The sequence below is a fragment of the Nanorana parkeri genome, unplaced genomic scaffold, assembly GCF_000935625.1.
Source record: "Nanorana parkeri isolate BGI_ZX_2015 unplaced genomic scaffold, ASM93562v1 scaffold290, whole genome shotgun sequence".
Classification (NCBI taxonomy): Eukaryota; Metazoa; Chordata; class Amphibia; order Anura; family Dicroglossidae; genus Nanorana; species Nanorana parkeri.
This window is the reverse complement of record NW_017306558.1, coordinates 610,211-622,347: the sequence shown is the minus strand read 5'-3', so window position 1 is coordinate 622,347 and position 12,137 is coordinate 610,211. Positions and strand designations below refer to the sequence as shown.

Below are 12,137 nucleotides of genomic sequence, written 5' to 3'. Positions count from 1 at the left end.
TATAATTATAAAATAATTATATTATGTTTCCAGTATGCCACTCATTAAGCTTTTCTTAGAGAAGAACTTTAAAAGAACTAGAGTCTTACTTTAGAAGCATCCTAAATAAATGAATCATGTACCAGCTGAGACAGAATATAATTTATAATTTTTACCACTTGTATAATGAATTCAGGGAAACTCTGAATTGCACTGCAAGTCTAATAATGACACAAAGTGAAAATATGAAAGCAAAGCAGAGTTACCACCAGGAAAAAAAACAATTATGTCTATAATATCATCTGTTGCCTTTTGCATTGCACAGCAGTAGTATTCCCGATATTCTCACCCACATTTGGCATTTGTGCTTACTGTATGACATTAGAAAAGAAAGCAGGAATGTCAAGAGGTTAATGAGGTTGTTAATGAGGTTAGAAGGTACCATGTACTAAGCTATGGATTATTGCTCTATAAGATCAATGTGTTCCTTTAGAGTAAGCAGACTTATGGGAGAGAGGCTGGCTCAAGGGAAAAACTTAAAAATCTTGAATTCAACATCAAAACTTCAGCACAGAGTGCTCCCAGTGAAAGATATGAGTTGCTTAAGGGCCTGGCAACTGCCATGGGGGTATGAGTTCAGAGAGAAAATTCATCCATGTCCAAAAAATACATTTATATAAAATGTCTGCTGACTTGCTGTATTTATTGGATTTCCCTCTCAGTTAAACACTGTTTTGACTGTTGGCTTAGGTGTTGAGAGGCACAGACTACTTACCTAAACCAGCTTAGTTTCAACTGACCACAAAGAAGAAGCTCTTCTGCTTGGATACACAACGCAGGCTCAGCATACAGAAAGTGTATGAGTAGCCCAACTGTACCAAAAACCCCATCAGAATGTCTGGTTACAACCTGTAATTTGTAAACTACAGTGGCAAGAAGTGTAAAAAGGAGGTCCACCTCTGACCACCAATATAAAAGTATATGTAAATAGGGGTACACTTTATGCCACATGCCACTTGATAAGAGCCCCATCCAGATTTTGCTGTGGTGTCCTCTGAATTCTAGTTATGTCAATAGGCGTATTAAATACTTTATAAAGCAAAAAATCATAGTGATCTGAAAAATACATGTAAAAGATTATGAACAGCTACTGTGATTTGGGACACAATTGTTTACTTGATGATTTTGTTTAAATCACTTACTGAATAGTAGGCCTATGCCACTGTGTTCTTTTAAATTGATGGCTGACGTAGTATGTTCTGCCGAGGATATCTTGTCTCTCTTCCCAGCCTGGAGGTAGTGGAAAAGATTCCTGCTGTTGTGGCTGGCAATAAACATCTGGTTGGTCCAAGATAATCCAGCCGGGCTAAAAGAAAGACATACATGAGTTTTTACTATTGGAAGAAGTGGTACCTTAATTGGTCCTATAATCATAAGTTAACAAAACATTGCATTATAAGCTGCATAAAACAACACCGTAAAGTATAGCCCAGTTCTAAAGAATATCCCTAGGCAGAAACTTTTGGGGACATTGGGGTTATTATAGGGATGCACCGATACCAGTGCCGATACTTGGCATTTTCATGAGAACTACCAGAGTTGCAGCGGTTGTAGCTGGGACCTAGCTTTGGCGTTCTACCACTGTCCTGAAATCATTAGTCTGTATTGTTTTAGAAAAACTGTCACATGACAATTAACAAAAATGTATCAGTACTTGTATCTGTGAGTACTTGTAAAAATGGTTTCGGTGCATCCCTTTATTTATATTTATAAAACAAAATCATACATTAAAACAGAGATGTACGAATCCCAGGAGCTCTGTGTGCTCCTTACAAATGACAGCTGCCTCCTATCTTTTGAATTTTTCTCTAGTCTAGTCTTGGAGCTCGAAAAGTATCTGTACTTGTACCGAGTACGGTATTTGGTATCGGTGCATCTCTAGTTATTGACAAAAGGAAATGTCAGTTTTGTAGTGTAAATAACACACAATTTCCATGTGCCAAATTAACAATGTTATAAATGTTATAAGAAAAGTTCTATGTGGTGTTGTACCAGCTGTGCTAAATCACCTTAAAAGTGCTATGCGACAGTCTCTGTAAATGTCTGATTGCATGCACCAAAATAATGAAGCAAATTGCACAAATGTTCACATTTAAAAACAGTTCTAAACTATACACCATTACCAGAGTGGTGTAAATAGTGTAGCGATGAAGTGCATAATTAGTGTTGCTAACAGAAAGTCATTCATAATAAATTATTTTATTTGTCCTGATTTATAGGGTATATCATATGTCTGGGATTTCAGTTTATTTTGGGAGTTATAGGTCACAAAATGCAGGATTGAAATACAATTTTATTGTGGAACAATTTTAGAACGTGGTATGTTTTTCTCCTATTTAGCTTCCCCCTCCTCCATGCGACAGGAACGTTTTGTATTCCATTTTGGAGATATGTTGTTTTTTTACCAAATATATTTTCATCATTTTGTTATCTGTCCTAACATACTGCCCATAGGTATTTAAAGCAGTGCCTACATTCAATACATAGGACTTTATGACCATCAGCTTATAGTAGAACTGTAAATGCCAGGTCCGTATGGCATACTGACCTGGCCAGCTGGAAGCACTTTTGTAGGTCCGTATGCCATACGTCCTTGGCAGCGAAAGGGTTAAAGTCAAACTGGGGTAATGCCTACTTTATATTTGTTACATGTTCCTATTCACATACCATAACTTAAAATATATTTACAAATTGCTGCTTTTTTACTTGCTTAAAAATCTTACCTAGCTTTCCCTTTCTGTAATGGTAAGGAGGGGGCTGGGGAATTATGTTTATCATAAATAACCCTGTCTGTACTGTGCTGGCAGCTCTCCATTATCATTTGTAAACAAGATGTGTACACTGTCTCTCTCAGCAAAGGGTTAACGATCTCAGGGCATGGGTGGTACATGTCGAGCTGGTTCAACCATATCCAATGCATTCCTGCATGGTTCGTGCCCAAAACGCACTAGATCGCATAAATCAAGCCTCCTGCATTCTGGGGCGCGATGGTGCCATTCATGTCAATGGCACCACAGACACGCCTCCAGCTCACACTGCGATCGCACAGATTTTTTAGATCACACGACAGTTGAACGTGTGCACTGCTGTACCACGCCCTCTGGGGCACCACCACGCCTCCTCCCGCCCCAGAACATAGGAGGCTTGGTTTATGTGATCCAGTGCGTTCCGGAATTAACCATGCCGCAACGCACTGGATATGGTGTGAGCTGGCCCTTTGTGATAATAGAAGCTGCATCTATAGAGTTCTATATATAAACCTGCTCCAAAGAAATAACTATAAAGGAAAGAAATATTTTTTACCTTATTTTTAGGTATGCTGTGTGAATGGGAACACATAATTATATAGTGGGCATTTCTCAAATGTGGCTGCAAAAGTGGAATTATACTTTAAGGGCTTACATTGATGGGCACTGTTTTCCTGTGTTTTACATTTAGACCGCACGTCAGACCCCAATGACTTTTACTCAGCAGTACACATGGCAGTTCAGCGGCTGTGTTTGACCTGCTTTGTATTGTGCGGAGTTTCCTTGGATGCAGGATATCCTTTTGAGGTGCGTCTGAACTACAGGCAAAGTGGGTCAAACGCAGCCTTTTTTTTGTTAAGTTCTGCGTTTGCCATTTTCATTTCAAATAGCAATTTTTTGCCCAGCTATGTATTTATGATTTATTACAAAAAACTCTAAGGCATATTTGAAATAATTTGCAACTTGCTCTGTTGATATCCGATGCATGGCAGCAGAGGAAAGTTTGTAACCACTGTGTGCAGAAGCCCCTGTGGGAACAAGTTAGCTGCCATCACACCCTCAGATGTGATACGGAGATCATTTTATATTCAGTTTTGTTTTTTTACACTTTTTCTTCTTGGGGGTTGGATCGGGGCACGCAGAAGCATTGTAATACCATTGTATTACAGAGTGTTCTAAAAGCAGTATCAGAGGCACTAGCTGGGACATGTAGTCAGCAGCTACTGCTATTTTAAAAGAGTGTACCGAATGACAACTGTAGTTAAAGCTAAACTCCAGGCAAACATCTATATACACAGATGCAATATATATACAGCAACGTAACTGTTTTGAAACATTGAAAAATGTGCAACCTACATAAAGGGTGGTGGGACCCCCAAGGAGTCTCTGTAAAAACAAATTTCCTCAATGATCACATAATATAGACATATTCAAAAAACATATCTTTAATACATTCTATAGAAAACTATTAAAACAATTCCCAGCAACCCAGATAAAAACAATTAAAACACAGGGAGTAGAGCACCAAGTAGAGCTTATAATGGATAAATATATGAAATATAGTCCACTTGAAACATCACCATGTAGAGATCAGCATATAATTATATAAGTATTAGGGGTGTAAGCTAGGCGGTAGGTTCATATCTCATAGTAAGGAAGTATGTTGTTATTTATTTTGAGACAAGCCACTTTCCTCCGGGTACTGCAATACTTCAGAATCCAGTATAGTCTCCTTTAAGAGAAATACACAGAGCAGCATAGATCCTGATGTCACGAATAGAATTCCTGTGGTTATCATCAAACACCCCGGTCAGCAAGTGGTTAATATAATAACATAAATTTAGTACTTTTGTTTCTACTGGATAGCACAGCTCCTGCCAGGGGCAGATGCCTTGCCCTCCTCTTGGTGAATATACTGTAGATAATCATAACCCCCTTCTTCAGTTCTGCAGCCAAACAAGAGAGGTAGATCCTGCCACCTTGCTGCTTCTCTTAGGGGATAATGATAATGCGCCCATGTCAGATGTACCTAAAGTGGCCTGTTTTTTACGGTTACACACCTGCTGCCATTCTCCTTCAGCCTCAGTAAGCTGGTCTATGAGTGGAGCAGGGCAGGCTGCATAGGAGGAGGTGAACATTATGCAGCTCTGCTACTGGTGATTGAAAAACACATTGTTTTTCAATCACCAGGCTGTACGCTGCAATCCTGATACCTTGGAGCAGCAGGGTGGTGGGATGGCTGTACAATACTATTTCCCGGGACACACCAAAATAGCAGTCTTAGTGTCTGGTGTCAGTGCCGCCTGGGGATGGCTCTGGCTACTGCTGTAATTCTGCCCTCTTTCAGATATGAAAGCTGTGGGCCTCATAGAAGAATGTGCTAGGTGTTGTTTTACTGCCCCCCCTTTCTACTTTGGCCATTCACAAAATGCCATGTAATTTGTGAATGGTTCACAGAATACACAACATTGTGTATTTCCTCTCATTGTGACTTGCTACAAACTTAAAATGTTGCAGTTCGATCACTAAGGGAGAGGAAACTGAGGAAATTTTCCTCCTGCTTGCAACAGACTGTTGACATCATCTCAGCTTAGGCAAAGTCACTGTCTGTAGCTCAAAGGCAGCTTTTTAATAATAATATTACTCAAAAATGATTCTGTTGCTGTATATTGAGACATGCCAGGAATGTATTCATGCATTTACTCTTGTAAAGTTACTCCGCTTTAAGCACCTACTATAGTGAATGAGTTCATGCGTTTTTCATTTTTTTTTCTAGTTTCTAAGAACTAATAGTTTCTAGTACTAAGCAGTCATCAATCCTTCAAAAAGGACAAGAATTGATTAATACTATAAATGAATTCCTGTTTTACCAGACAGATGTGTTAAAGATATCATAATATATATAAATGGCTTGCTGCAATTATAAGAAAATAGTTAAGATTTCAGAAGCTTTTGCATTTCATTTTAAGTCTAGAGCGCAGTGGCATAAATCATCAAATATATATATGCATATAAATAACTAAAGTTATGCAACCAACCTCCATCTCTTCGCCTTGCTCTGTATTTTCGTCTTCTGATCCACTGTTTTTCGGTAAGTAAGTCATTTTTAACCTAAGATTTCCCTTGACTTTAGATTTATGACTGTTAAAAGAAAACAGACATTACTCATTATATAAGACATGTTTATACTAACACCTCTATAATAACAAGCAATAGAAAGCTACAGTGTTTAGCCATTTTATAAACAAACTGTCACAAAGACCTCATTAAATGTAGTACTAGCCAGTGTGTACTGTACTGTGCTGCTCTGTCTTTCAGAAGAAAAAAATGTGGCCACGCAAAAAGAAGAGTCTGCAAGAAAATCACTTAACGGTCGTGTCATGGTTTGTCATTGCTAATAAGCCATCAAAGTAATAAGCAAGAAGTATTTTAGGTCAAGTTCCCATCTTTAGAATGGTGTATGCAATTAAAGTTCACCTTTCATTTAGCAGTAATATTATCAAACTAGAGGGTAGGGAAAGTAGGTACCTGGTCAACTATCTACTGTTCCAGTGCTCAATGTAGACCTCAAGTCAAAAATTACGTTTTCTTTTTTCTACATATTCACCAAAGTTTACATTTCATTAACAAAGGGAATTCCGTGTCACTTTGTTGCCCATTTAACTGATTACTGCCAGGACGTTGCATACATAAGGACCATAGAGGACCATGTTGGGCAGAAGCTTAGCATGAATAATCTCCTGACATCTGTCCCTCAAAATCCTTTACATTGAAAATAACCATGTGATCAATGCCTATGTAATATCTGTTCAAACAGGCAGCTGAGGGTAGCAAAATTCCCTTATAAAGGTGCCCATACACTCTGCGGTTATCGTTTAATACGAACCCTCATTTGATTTCGGCTGGAATACCCCGTCATGCATAGTCCAATGTCTATTTAAAAAACCGTTTGTTAGCAATACTAACTCACCGAATTTTGTCGATCAACAAAACGGATTTTCGTTTGCGCATGTGCAGTGTTCTTGTGATTTTTTTTAATGAAAACGCCACCAATCCATCGATTTTCAAAAAAGTTTTCCAGTCTGACCGATCGAGGAAATTCGACCAGAAGTACAGCAATTCAAATTGTTGGGTTCCTATCAACTGATCGAATATCGTTGGAATCCACGTTCGTGTTCGATTTCCGAACGATAAATCGCAGAGTGTATGGGTCCCTTAACTCTGCAATTACACCTAAGCCTCAAAGTAGCCAGGTGATTTACAGGCATTCTCTTTTTTTTGCATGTTTGCGCCTGCATTTTGCAAGTGTTTGTATGTTCTACTTGAAGTGTCAAAGCAGAAACAAGCTTTTTTTGGCCCCATAGACTTTTAAATGGGAGCGTATGAAAAACACCAGTTTGTCAAGCGTTTTTCAGGCTTTCCCATTAAAGTCTAAAGGGCCAAAATGCTTGATTCTGCCTGAAAAATACTTTAGAGCAGGGGCGCCCACAATTTTTCATCTGGAGATCTACTTTTCAAATGACGAGCGCAATGAGATCTACCAAGGAAAAAACACCTGCATTCAGGGGCGGGGAAGTGTATTGAAGTCAACCGGCCCTCTCTTTTCTCTCTCCTTGCGCTCTCTCCTCTCTTTCTCCCCTGTTTCTATCTGCTGTCTCTTCTCTCTCTCTGCTGTCTCTTCTCTCACTTTCTCTGCTGTCTCTCCCCTGTCTGTCTTTTCTTACCTCCACTGCAGCAGCTTCCCAAGTCTCCTCTCCTCTCTCCTTCCCGTCTGCAATATCTGCCACATTCAGCCGCACGAGTACCGCAGGAGGACAGGACACAGGTCAGTGAGCCGATCGGGATCTACCAGTTTTCCCTTTGCGATCTACTGGTAGATCGCGATCTACCTAATGGGCACCCCTGCTTTAGAGCAACAGGCTATTTGCTACAGGCACTTCAGCAGTCAGATGTGAAGAGGTACCATACAAGACAATAGGATTGCTACAAATTGCTCAGGTGTGAATGCAGCCTTAAAGTCAAAGATCTTTGAGTATTATATTCAGTTATTTAACAACACAAGAGTCATTTAAATTGTGCCCTCACTTTTAATTTTACTCATGCTTTAAGACTTAAGGCTCCATTCACACTGGATCCATTGCGTTACCATCTGTTTTTTTAATGCATGGTAACGCAAGGGCAACAAGAAATTAATGCGTGTGAATGGGACAGTTAGCGTTAGAGAATCACCTGCACACCATACATTGCTTGAACCAAACAAAATATCCATTGGTGCTCGAAATGACGACACGGATGCCGCCGTGTAACAATCCATCTAAAGAAGTCGTCACCAGCACTCACATGTAATGTGCAAAAAGGATAGCACTTTTATTGATATGTCACATGCGTCAAGAAGTCAACGTTTCGGGGGCCGCGCAGGGTCCCTTCATCAGGGCGACATAATGTGCAATCCTTTTTGCACATTACAAGTGAGTGCTGGTGACTACTATCTTTACTTGAATGGGACAGTTCACACCACTGCATTGCGTTGAAAAGAAAAAAGAAGAGCATGCTCTACTTTTTTTCAGCTCAACACGTCAACAATGCATGCTAAGGTGCGTTAATGCAACGCAAGCTATGTCCACTCAGGACATGTTACCTTACCTAAAACTTTCCAGAAAAAGAAAGGAGTGATGGAACACAATGGAATGGAAAGAAATCAGGAGGTACAATCGCAAGTCAACGGATCCTGCATTGACCTGCGAGTAACTTCTGATTCCACCACCTTTCTCTTTTTGTGGGTTGAGATCGCTTCAGCGTCCCCGAGTTCTTGTTGGTGAAACCTAACTTCTCACAAGTGAATCACCTAGAGGCCTAGAGTGAATCACGCCAAGGTAACAGCCATGTATGAAGTAGTAGGACTTTATAGAACAGGAGGCAGAGTGTAGCACTGAAGGAAGGTTCTGAACACAATGCTGCTTAAAGGCAAACATTCGGCTCTGAACATTTAAACCCGACTATTGTTGTTTTTTTTTAAAGATGCAATCCAACATTTTTAAGGCATACATTATTTTATCTTCTTGCCTGTCTTCAATTTAAACCAGAATAATCTGCTGTCTATGATGACCAGCAAAATTTTAAACACTTCACAAAATTCAGCAATTCTGTTTCAACAGCTTCACTTTTTCTACTGCAAAGGTTAATATCAACAAATTGGAACTCCTCTGTACGCCAGCAAAAATACACTGATGCAAAGGAGTGTGCCTTCATAGAGTTTACCTGCTGCACGTTTCTAAACAAACTTATTTTATATAGGCGGTAACTGTAATAAAAAGCCAAATGCAAACAGAAATGCAATGAAGACAAATTAAACAGTCAGGGAATTAAGCAAACGTTTTTCAGACTTCTACAGAACTTGGTCAGAAAGTATGCAAAGAAATTCCATCTCTGTGCCCAGAGAAAACCAGAATTATGAAACACTGGAAGCATTGCCTGACATAAGGAGTGCTGTGTTATGGATTTAAAGTCTGGCAAAAAGGCCTCCTACATAAAAACAACAGAAGTAAAACTGTTAAGCTGTTTAATTGATAAATTAGAGAAAAAAAAACACTTTTCTCTTATGAAAAATATATTTATCACTTATTCTGTATACATGAATTTAAAAAGATATTCCTATTTATATAGTCAATTTAAAATGAATCATAAGAAACACAGAAGAATCACTTTACGATACATAAAACCCAAGCTACAACCACTACTGATAGAACAGGGTTAACTAAGGGTATGTGCTTATTCTTGCAAAAAAAATGTTGGGAACAGAATGTAATATTTATCATTGCCTGAGATAATAGGATAATTCAGTGAAGCAGGTGGCACTTTATTGCAGATTCACATTCTTCTGGACTTTTCTGGAACTGAATCCCTTGACTTTTTAACAGTCTGCATAGTTTTCAAAATTGCAAGGTAGGACATGGGAACGAAATCCAGCATGGCTGGACAGCTGTACTGGAAGCATAACATATTTTTCTCTTTACTTGGAATTTAAAATTAAGATGATTCATTTTATTAGGCTGGCACAGCTATTGCAAGCAAAAAAAAAAGAAAAATAAAGCCAAAAATGGTATTGGTTAGGTCCTTTGGCATTTAAAAGTGATGGTACTCTTCCTGGGGAGCCAATCAGTGCTTCTACACCACACAGAATCCACCATTAGTCACATTGTAGAAGCAGAAAAGTCAGACAAACCTGTGGCGGTTTAGGGAACCAAGAGAACCAGTGGTCAGCCAGGGCTCACACCAGCGAGAAGGAGCATCAAAACTAAAGTCAACCTTTGACTTTAGGCATACATTACTAATCAGTTAAAACCAATATAGTTTACAGATTATGTGCCAAAACATTCACCACTTCAGTACCGGCATGTTAACCCCCTGCATTACCAGGCCATTTTTCAGTGCTGTGAAAGTTGGTAACACACAACGTCAAGTCACATAACTCTGGTATGTATTATATAAACCATATTTTCTGAAACATGAAATATACTTGCATATGAAGCTTTACATATACAAATGTTTTTATTTGAAATACAATTTAAAAAGCCATATTATAAGTTATTGTAACTTATAATAACCTTATAAAAACCTTTAATATAAAAACAACTTCATAGGTTTTAGCAAAGTTCCATTGTTTTATATGAGATTCCATGTGCTGTTTAATATCTTGTGGCATTAGTTAAAGGCGAACGCCAGACAAACAGCTAAACACATGCTTTGAATAGGTACATTCTTATTGTTTTATCTGCCAAACGATTTGAAATTCTGTACAGACAGTACTGTTATATACACACACCTGCTATACTGTACAGCAACACCATTTCCCACGTCACCTCTCTGCTGATTGACAGCTGGACCAGAACCAGCACTTCTGTCTGACCTGCTGGGAGGTGATCAAGGAAGCTGAGTCAGGAAACAGTCAAAATGAACCATGAACTGCCAAAGTGATCACCCTGGTTGTGTATGTGGCAAAGATGGTTAAATCATAAAATTGGCTAAAGAAAAATGACACATTTTTGGCAGGTAAAACAATGAACATAGATATGTTATCTGTTGTGGTCCATTCCATCTGGTAAAAATAGCCTATTTTGAGTCAACAAATTTAAAATGCTAAGGAATTTGCCCCCAAAGAAGCCATTAAAACAATGTACAGAGGTAGTCTTAAACACTAACCAGTAGCTGGATAGATATACTATACAGATGAACAGTTAGAACAATCATCTGTGGTGAGACAAGAAGGGTTGTGCATGGCTCTTCTGCTTACCTTCGGGGATGAAGAATGAAGTCTTTAAATGTATATGGTCGCTCCAACCGGGGATTTTCTGTCTGAATAAACAAGTGATAACTGGTAAGACCATCTAAAATGGCAGCTAGTTTATACATATAAGCAATCTGCTTGAAATATTAGAAATTTACAGAAAGAAAAAAAAAAAAAAAAACTTAAGAAAAACAATTCCATAGTCATAAAAAAACTAAAACTCATTAAAAATGTCCAAGCGCAAAAAAGGAATACCGTATATACTCGAGTATAAGCCGTCCCGAATATAAGCCGAGGTACCTAATTTTAGCCAAAAAAACTGGGAAAAAGTATTGACCCGAATATAAGCCGAGGGTGGGAAATGAGGCAGCTACTGGTAGATAGATACCATTAAGATACATTAATATTTATTTAAAAGAAAAATAACCTAGCTCTGTAAGTGGAAAAGGGGGTACAGGGCTACATATCATGTACTACGGATCATTTAACCCATTCATGTTAGCAGAGGATCATTGTAAATGTATTGTCTGCACTGTATTAGCAGTATATACTCTATATAGAGTATATACTGCTAATACAGTGCAGACAATACATTTACAATGATCCTCTGCTAACATGAATGGGTTAAATGATCCATAGTACAGGGCTACATATCATGTACTACGGATCATTTAACCCATTCATGTTAGCAGAGGATCATTGTAAATGTATTGTCTGCACTGTATTAGCAGTATATACTCTATATAGAGTATATACTGCTAATACAGTGCAGACAATACATTTACAATGATCCTCTGCTAACATGAATGGGTTAAATGATCCATAGTACAGGGCTACATATCATGTACTACGGATCATTTAACCCATTCATGTTAGCAGAGGATCATTGTAAATGTATTGTCTGCACTGTATTAGCAGTATATACTCTATATAGAGTATATACTGCTAATACAGTGCAGACAATACATTTACAATTATACTAACATGAATGTATTAAATGATCTGTATGTAGCCCTGTACCCCCTTTTCCACTTACAGAGCTAGGTTATTTTTCTTTTAAATAAATA

The 12,137-nt window shown here is 38.4% G+C and overlaps 1 protein-coding gene across 3 annotated transcripts in view; it reads right to left on the bottom strand.

Annotated features, from left to right (window-relative positions):
* Nucleotides 1-12,137, bottom strand: part of NEDD4 (neural precursor cell expressed, developmentally down-regulated 4, E3 ubiquitin protein ligase) — a 110,427-nt gene that overhangs the window by 32,817 nt on the left and 65,473 nt on the right. For all 3 annotated transcript variants that reach the window (XM_018557558.1, XM_018557559.1, XM_018557560.1), the window contains exons 7-9: nt 11,077-11,138; nt 5,825-5,927; nt 1,182-1,345 (exon numbers count right to left, since the gene is read on the bottom strand). In XM_018557558.1, coding sequence (XP_018413060.1) covers nt 1,182-1,345; nt 5,825-5,927; nt 11,077-11,138 — 329 coding nt within the window. The remainder of the gene's footprint in view (nt 1-1,181; nt 1,346-5,824; nt 5,928-11,076; nt 11,139-12,137) is intronic.